Below are 10,054 nucleotides of genomic sequence, written 5' to 3' on the forward strand. Positions count from 1 at the left end.
TTACCTAATAAGCTTACTAGGCTCAAGACAGTGAGACGAATATTGGGACGAATTGTGATGTATAGCTTATATTTCCAGCTATAAAGTTTTTACTGAAACATATTGAATTTTGTTGCGGTCATGTGCTATGGGGAGGATGGACGGGTGCATTTAGTAAACCCCTAATATCAAATATGGTGACCACCGGCTCGAACCCGGGTCGCCAAGTTGATAAGCGCGTGTATCAAAAACTGCGTTAATCTGACAGCCTTCTCAAGGCAACGATAGTATTGCTTTATGTAAAAAAGACTTTCGATGCAATCGAGCTCAAAGAAATGAGCATTCATTTTTATTTGTATTATTTAATTCCAGCAACTTCAACTCTTGGCCTTACTGGTCGTGGTGATTAATGGATGCAAGAGGCATTTGCGTTTTGAGTAATGATTGATTACGACTTCATAGTTAAAGGAAGCATATGCGATAGTTTTCCGCTATATGTTGTTGTGTTTTTTGTTGTTGCTTTTTTGGAGTTACATCACCATGATATTGTTTAATGTCACAAATCAATGATCAGGACAATCACTATTATTGTCATTATATACTACATTATATATAAAAGCATACACTTAGATAATAACACAAAACTGTGCACGTTGGGACATCCATAACCTTACATTTTCTTACAAAATATTCGAGACAGAATTGATTTAAGAGAACAAAATGAATGTCATGTTATACAATTTTTGTTTCGCAACTGAACAATGTTATTGTGTTTTTTTTCAATATATTTTTATCGGCTACTTTTAAGTGTCCGCGTAAGATTATAAGAAAGTACCGGTAAAAACATTGTGTGGTTATTGTAAAATACACCGTCTTGTGCGATTATGTTTAACATGATTACCGGAGGATGGTTACACTGTTTATTTACTGTCGTCAGCATTCAGGATCACTTTAATTTACGTTCTTTAATACCAAGATACATTTAGATATAAACCAGACATGAAGATGTAATGTGACACAACAGACGTGTTCAGAGGTGTACTTGCTTACCACAAACATTCTAATCTAACTACTGTCAAAATGTACTGTTATTTTAATGTGATTGCAATCGAAAACTTATCAACATTTTATCTGCACGAAATTCCCCTATTCCTTAACCTTGATACGAATATGTTTAAAGGGACTGTCAACCACGAATGACGAAAAAAGAAAAGTTGTAAAATACCGTATTTTTTACAATTCTTAGTTTATATTGATAAAAATATCACGACTGGTATATTTTATTACTCGAAAAAAGTTCATATTTTCAGTATATTTGGTAATAAAATTTCGCGATGTGAAATCGAAAGTACATCGCGAAAATAGGTGACATAACGATATACACACTATAAATAACGCAAGTAGATTGATCATTTTCTATATTAGATAAATGCAATTCACTACGCATGCACAATTTGCATTCCTGGGTTTACCACGTGACGATGATGATCAATCTACGGGCGTTATTTATAGTTAACTGGTAATTGACATGACGCCTTATCAGTGATCGCTCCGCCCACTTAATCACGTGGCTCAGCGGGAAGAAAACCTAGACAAGCTAACACCAAAATGGCTTCTTTGCCTATAGACTGCATATAGATTTACGCGATATTCCGGATGATTTTATGGACTTGTTTAACACCATATTACACTTGTAAAGGGGTTGATGCCATTTAGTTATTCTGCAAATGCAAAAAAATACGATTAAAGAGAACACCAGCTATTTATAACGGGTAAATCGGTACATTAAATACGCTCTCAAACGCTTGAGCGCTTACCGAAATCGAACCCGTTATTACGTGTAATGGTGGTATTTGCAATAAATTAACACTTCACCGGTTTTTACCCGTGTTATTAACAAAATTATTACTGAAACATTCCCCCTACCCGTGTATTTGACACGAAATAGCGCTTTATAACTGGGAATTCGGTGAAGTTTTACGCGCTTTCTGACGCCGGGTGGGTACCTCAATCCCACATGTTATTGCGTATAAAAGTGGTTTTAATCATATTAAACATTGCTTATGGGACATTTATCAATCACTATAATTTAAAGCGCAAAAACAACACAGTAAGTCTGGACATTGTCTGATACAAATTAGCGTTGTACGAAATGGAATACGGTCAGGCTATTATAAATTAATAAGGCTACAAATATCAGACGCTCGCGCAGGTACCGACTTCCCCGGATTACCTCATTTATTGGTTAACTAATATCAGTAATAATAACTCTTTTACAATAGTAGTTATCGATACGTCTTTATTAAAATAATAACAAAATGGTTTTCACTTGTTTCTGACAAACACAGAAACGCGATTTTTAACGGGGATTTCGTAAAGTTACACCAATTGGGTACCAAAATTCTCAAGTATTTTACATGCAAACGTGACATAATACATACTTAATAATGCTTAGTTATTGCTTATATGACATTTCAAGTTTGTGAAATAAATTAATGTTCTATAAAGGGGATCTCGGTAATTCTTGAAGCTTCCACTCGCTCTTGTCAAGACCGCATTGCCGCGTTGGAAATGGTATAAATTTAATTCATCTAACTTATCTTTCTGGATACCAAATGTCAGAGTTGCATTAACCCTTTTTACACCGTTTTTTGCCATATTTCATTTCCGTTTTTTAATCCGAACAAAATAAACGAAACTCGTTTTAAAAATTAGATCTAGGCATTCGAGCTCCTAGTGTGGATTAAAAGCGTTTATTGGTGACACCACATGAGTGCAAATGTGTAGATACCGTTAATAAGATAATATATCACATGTCACCTTCAAATAACATGTTTGATGTCAATTAAGTGCATTACTATCAGAGTAATAAAACACAGCATGAATTAGGCTTCATGCTGGGTTTTATTTCTCTTTAAGTAATGCAGATATGCCTCGCTTCTGACCTAGCAACTGATAAAACCATTTTTTAAAAAGTGAAATATTATGTAATAATCAGATCGATAACATAAACTATTTAAATCTGCTAGTATATCCGATAAACATATATTATAATTGTCTTTGACAGTGTTGACGTTCAGTTGTTCGTGGTGACGACCGCATGTATTTATTCATCTCTTACACTTCTCAAGATCTCTTTTCCAAAGACCTATCAATATACATTGTATAATGTATATTGATAGGTCTTTGCTCTTTTCGGCTTTGGAAACGATATAAATTAAATGTCACCAACTAATCTTTCACGATATCGATTGTCCGAGTTACATAATCCCCATTGAAACCGTTTAACCATTTTTAATCGTTTTTTTTTAAAGAGGAAAACAAAAGAAACTCGTTGGAATAAAAGTGAACCTAAACATGTAGCTTGTCTAGAAAATGGCGGACAGGTCGTTGCTAACGAGTGCGCCCGATTAATCGATCGCTGATTGGTGGATCAATTCTAGTGGGCGGAGCGGTCATAGATAAAGCGTCATGTCAATTACCTGGTAGACATACCCAGTAACATTTATTACCAAACATACTGAAAATATGAAAACTTAATGTAATATACCAGTCGTACTATTTTCATCAATGTAAACTAATAATTGTAACAAAATACGGTATTTTACAACTTTTCTTTTCTACGTCGTCGTGGTTGACAGTCCCTTTAAACACGCATTAGTTAGTATAAGTGCGCTTGGAACACAACTGCAAAACATACCGCTTTCTCTGTAATCTTAGATCATCCGTTGTTATCATAAAATACCTATTTGGGTGATGCCAGACTAAGTTTAGAATCTGATATCATAATGAACTTACATAAACGATAAGCGGAATGTTACAAAAGTAAAGCCGCGTCATGCAATAAAGCACTTATTGCATATGCGGCTATCGTCGCTCAAAATCAGACTGCTACACTTTCTGCTCAAGTCACGCAAGGTTGATGTATTAACAATGCATTTAAAAGCACATACAGCGAATAAAAAACTGACATAATGTACATCAGGCTTATAATTTAAGCATACGAAAATACTTTTTAACAATTTTTTTTATTTTCTTCGTAAGATATTACAGACATACACACACATACAAGTATATATTATACATATTATTTAAAGAACGTGTATTAGAGGGTACATAAACTATTCTTTCCGTAAGATACAACATACATACATGCAAGCGTGTTATTTACAGAATATTTAAGTACAATTATTTGAGTACAGCATACATGAAGTTATGAAACACACATTTATACGGTTTAATATTTCTAGCACTATACAAACGCATTTGCTTATACATATAATACGACTTTAGTTGTAGGTTTGTATATCTTTTGTCTGTTATATATTACACATTCGAAAGGTAACGTAAGTGCTGAATTGCATAATGTAAAATACATTTAAAGTGCAGACTTCAATAAATATTTGGCGATTAAACAATATGGTATCTTAATAAAGTTGTATGTATTATAAGAGTTGTCATTGTCTACAAATATTTTTATAAGGGGCCAGTCTCGTAATGCATCATCTGTGTTTAGAGTGGTTTTATATATTTCGAAATTGTGCTTCATACTATTTACAAGTCCAAAAGTTGAGGGGATGATTATGTTTTTCTTCTGACAATGAAAATTATACCGTTTAATTTCTAGACACACAATGTTTAATTCATTCATTTTTTGGGTCGTGTTTCCAAGTATTAGATCTTGACATGTAATATCAATAGTTAAGCTTGTTCTTCATCTACGAAAAGTCTCAATAACAAATATAACAATTTCTTGGGAATATGGAATACCAAAACAAGTGTATACTATTTTCTACTTCATTTTTACAAAACGTACATAAACATAATAGAAGTTAACCTGCTTACACCAAATGTGTTCATTTGATAATGAACCGCATAAAACCAAAGAGATAGATTACCCTCGAATTCGCGTGTTTCAATAGTGAATCAGTAGCATGCGACATGTGATGATTTTTAAACAATCGATTTACCCAATGACCGTACCTACATACCGAAATCGAGATCCCGTGTAGATCAGAGTTGCTCAGAGTTACTAATTGCAAATGAGGAAGTCTTGAATTAAAACGTAAGCTCAAACTTCGCTATGCAACACAATAACTACACAATAAAAACAGATTAAATAAAAGTTATAACAATGCAAATACCAGTAAAATCTGCGTTCAGTAGTACATCGTTGAGTGTTTCATTATATGAAGTTCAATGATAGGTCTTGTACATTTTTTTCAGCTGGGGACTGTCCATCGGGATGGCTGTCGCGTCAGGACTCGTGTTACAAGTGGAATTCATCAAACTGGATGACCTTTGATCAAGCCAAGGTAAATTTTAAGTCGTGTTTTCCTATATACAAGTATAGTTTCTGAAGAAACTAGTTCGCAAATTGTGTAGGTATAATTAATCAAGAACAACATTATGGTGAAAAATACATCATATAATAAATGCATTTTCCATTAAACATATTTACATTCCATTATTTAATTGTTGTCATTGCATAATCATCGCCTTATTTTATTCAATAATTATGTCAATGTATATTTGCGCAGGATTATTGCTCGAGTCTTGGTGCGCACGTCCTATATATTGATAAAGAAGAAGAAAATGATGTCGCAGCATTCGTTCTGAATGGTAAATGTCTATATAGTATTTAAAATAATGTTGATCGTTTTAATGTTCTAAATATTCATACAGTATTACAGCCATACACATATTTTAGACGACTCCACTGTGATACATATTAAGGTTTTAATTTTAGCAAGTGACGATTGTAAATCACTGCATTAAAATAAGTATTACAAACACGTTTTAATACGTAAGTAACGTAATAACATATAGTCAAAGTGACGGTTTAAATTGCAGCAACGACCGTACCTGGTGCATGGGTTTGGATAGGCGTTAACTTCACAGATGAAAGATGGATATCGTCCATTAACAACAGATTAGTCACGTATTTTAATTGGAGGGTCGGTGAGCCGGATAGGCTTGATGACCAATTTTGCGTTTCTATTCATGAAGGTTACCAATGGCGATGGTCAAATGTAAGGTGTACCGAGATATCACATGCTATATGTGAAATAGACATGTAGTTAAAATCGTACACAATAGTTAATCTTTTAAGTGCGTAACCATCAATAAAGCTTATTAGTGCATACTTCATTGAGGACATGTTAACTGCCGACTGTGTTTTGATATTTTTAATCGAATAAGACGTTGTTATGGATACCGTAGCGTAAATGTCATCGATTACCAAGAAAACATTAAAAACATAAATCGCTCCATTTTTATAATTTCCCTATGATTTGACGTAAATTGATTGGATTAATCAACTGTTTGTTATTGATAACCCCTGAATCACAACCCATATTTTATAAGGTCAACAACTGATCAATTCTTTTCATGTTTAAAACTTTGCCATGTCCATTGGTCATGTCAACTGCCATTATGTAAATCCAATAACGAACTCTTAGGCACCAAAGTTCAGCTCTGTCCATTTTTAGGGGAATAAGGATAATTGATGTTTAATTCAAGTTTGGTATGCTGAATACAAATGCTTTTCTCATATAAAGCTATAACGTTAACTGCTTTCAATGGAAGAATGAGTGGTATGCGCTGAGGAAATTGCTGATGGCATGCGTCGCTCTTTTTGGTTTTACTTTTAAATTAATGTTGTGATGTTGTGGGTTATTTCGTTTAAATTATATAAAAATTGCCTATATATTTGCATTTCTACATGTATTAAATTTACTTGACGATTTTAACAACGGCATACCTATAATCAATATCACCCTATCGCATAACAAAATAATTTCCGAAAATTGTAGTTATTGAAATAGTATCGAAATAAATTTGCATTAATTTATATTGCTATAGTCTTTACATCTGAGTGTTTTGTATTGATCTATACCTTCAAGGTTTTTCTAAAACATACGTATAGGCGTTTAATGTGCTCTGTATAAGCTTGTTAAAAACCTAAATACATAAGATCATAATTTATTGCATTATTTCAGTGAAATTATCTGTTGAAACGTATTCATATTTCTATTGTTATGAACTTCATACAGGCATTTTAAGTTTTATCTGCTGTTGTTATTGTTTTTGCTCAACGGAAGTAACTCGTGTTCTTTCCGGAACTCAATATTTAAATAAAACGAGTTATTAACGATAAGGCTGAATTGTAGTGTTGAACAAATTGAATTAAACAAGTTCCAGCCTTTACACAGAGATTTATTGCAAAAACTGAATTACCATGTTTAAAGAAATCTTTACAGAAAACAAAATCTAAAAAAGGTCTCACTAAACATGTCAAAAGTGGGAAAATGTGCACAAGAAGGTAAATCGTGAGTTATCTCCCCAAAACAGCAGAGCAAATTATTTTTCTTTTTTCAAAGCAAGAACGATAAACAGGATTTTTCATTTTCATTTTATGTTTCAAACATGGATTTTCAGTGCAAAAACGTTTGCACTGGCATACCTTTAACGAAATTTGTAAAGAAAAGTGCTAAATAGGGGACAAATCCCTGCATCGTCGACTTCAAATATTAGCCATATTTCAATAAATCCTGAATAATAATAACCAGGGTTTTTCTAACATACATGATAATACCTCCTTTGCATATACCAAACGATATTTTAATCCAAAAATGCCTTTAAACAATTATAGAACTGGATTTTCTTACCCTACCGTAATTCAGCAAAACTATATCAACTTTTTATATGTGAACGTTTGTATGTGCTCTTACTTCTCTGTTGGCGTCTTCACACGAAACAGACGAACATGGCTTTAAAAACATTATAGTGGCCCGAAAAGTTATCTTTGGCAAATGTTCTTTTTATACACTATATATAAAATATGTAGCTTGACCGAATAGATCAACTTTTTATATGTGAACTCTCATAAACCACCAAGATCCAAGATATACAATTTTACATGGGGCTACTGCTATAGATGTTATATACGCGCTTAAAACTCACTAATTTTGATGCAATCCTTTTACTTCAAATCTGTTTAATAAGGTGCTAATATTTTTACTAATTAAATCTTAATTCTTGTATAATACACCATTAAATGAGGGAAAACGATCCATCACATTTATAAATATTCAACTATAATAACATTGTGTCTAGACCTTATATTGCAAGAAATTTTTCCTTATGAAAATTGAATGGGTATTTTTGATTGGTATATGCTTTTTAAAGAGATATAAAATAATAATAAGGTGCTAATAGTTATACTAATTAAATCTTAAGTCTTGTATAATACACCATTAAATGAGGGAAAACGATCCATCACATTTATAAATATTCAACTATAATAACATTGTGTCTAGACCTTATATTGCAAGAAATTTTTCCTTATGAAAATTGAATGGGTATTTTTGATTGGTATATGCTTTTTAAAGAGATATAAAATAATAAGCATGCGTACTTAAAACGTTTCCTTCTGCGTGTCAACATTTGTTCTATGTTTTTTGTTAAAATGTGTATATTTTTAAACTGTTTGTTGTTTTGCTTTTTATAAGTATGTAGGGCTTGTACACACACACAAATCGTATACAAACAAGCACACACGCACATACTCACACGCATACACACACGCATACACACGCATACACACGCATACACATTTATAAATATTCAACTAACATTGTATTTAACACATTCTTTTTTAACAAATACCCTTTCTAAATAGGATATTTATAACATGTACTTTTGATGGGTATATGATTTTTTAATTAGATATGAAATAATATGCATGAGTACTTAAAACATTTCCCTATGCGTGTCCCTTTTGTTCCGTTTTTGCTGTTTAAAAGTGTATATTTTGTAACTGTTTGTTGTTTTGCTTTTTCAATTATGTATGGCTTGAACACATAAAACCGAACACAAACCAGCAAACACGTACGCACACACGTACGCATACACGCACACCTTTTGTTCCGTTTTTGCTGTTTAAATGTGTGTATTTTGTAACTGTTTGTTGTTTTGCTTTTTCAATTATGTATGACTTGAAGACATAAAACCGAACACAAACCAGCAAACACGTACGCACACACGTACGCACACACACACACGCACGAACGCACGCACGCACGCACGCACGCACGCACGCACACACGCACGCACGCACGCACGCACGCACACACACACACACACACACACACACACACACGCGCGCACACACACACACACACACACACACACACACACACACACACACACACACACACACACACACACACACACACACACACACACATACGCACACACACACGCATACACACGCATACTCATTTATAAATATTCAACTCTGCTAACATTGTATTTAACACATTTCTTTTTAATAAATATTCTCTCTAACTAGGATATTGACAACACGTACTTTTGATAGGTATGTGATTTCTTTAAAGAGATATGAAATAATATGCATGAGTTTTTAAAACGCTTACTTTTGCGCGTCCCTTTTTGTTCCCTTTTTGCTGTTTAAATGTGTATATTTTGTAACTGTTTGTTGTTTTGCTTTTTTTCAATTATATATGGCTTGCACACACACAAACCGAACACAAACAAGCACTCACGTACGCATACACGCACGCACGCACGCACACACACGCGCGCACACATACATACGCACGCATACATGAGCGCGCAATCACACACACAAGCACACGCACACACACACACACACACGCATACATACAAGCATACGCACGAATACACATACGCATATACACAAGCATACACACGCATACACATTTATAGATATTCAACTCTACTAACATTGCATCAAACACATTTTTTTTAACAAATACTCTTTCTAAATGGGATATTTTCAACTTGATTAAAAAAATAGTGTAACTACATACCATTATGCTTGGAAACTAACTTTTTGCTCTATTTTTCCCTTCTTTATTTGGAGAGGTTTTTTTTCCGTATAAAAGCATAGAGCGCTTAAACTAATTTCGCTTTCGTTTTTAGGTTTAAATGCTCAATAATGCTTAAAATGCTATCGATGGCTTTGCCTGTTATTACATCTTCCGTATATTTCAAGAATTGTAGTTTTTTCCTTATGAAACTTGAAGGT

General features: G+C 33.4%; 1 protein-coding gene across 2 annotated transcripts in view; it reads left to right on the forward strand.

Annotated features, from left to right (window-relative positions):
- The window catches only part of LOC127857937 (acetylcholine receptor subunit beta-like), a 41,030-nt gene extending 33,981 nt beyond the window's left edge, over positions 1-7,049 (forward strand). For both annotated transcript variants that reach the window (XR_008038688.1, XM_052394709.1), the window contains exons 2-4: positions 5,206-5,294; positions 5,520-5,601; positions 5,833-7,049. Coding sequence is in view for 1 of the 2 variants with exons in the window: in XM_052394709.1 (XP_052250669.1) it covers positions 5,206-5,294; positions 5,520-5,601; positions 5,833-6,059 (398 nt within the window). In the remaining variant the exon portion in view is untranslated. The remainder of the gene's footprint in view (positions 1-5,205; positions 5,295-5,519; positions 5,602-5,832) is intronic.
- The last annotated feature ends 3,005 nt before the right edge of the window (positions 7,050-10,054 follow it).

This window comes from Dreissena polymorpha, chromosome 14 (genome assembly GCF_020536995.1).
Source record: "Dreissena polymorpha isolate Duluth1 chromosome 14, UMN_Dpol_1.0, whole genome shotgun sequence".
Classification (NCBI taxonomy): Eukaryota; Metazoa; Mollusca; class Bivalvia; order Myida; family Dreissenidae; genus Dreissena; species Dreissena polymorpha.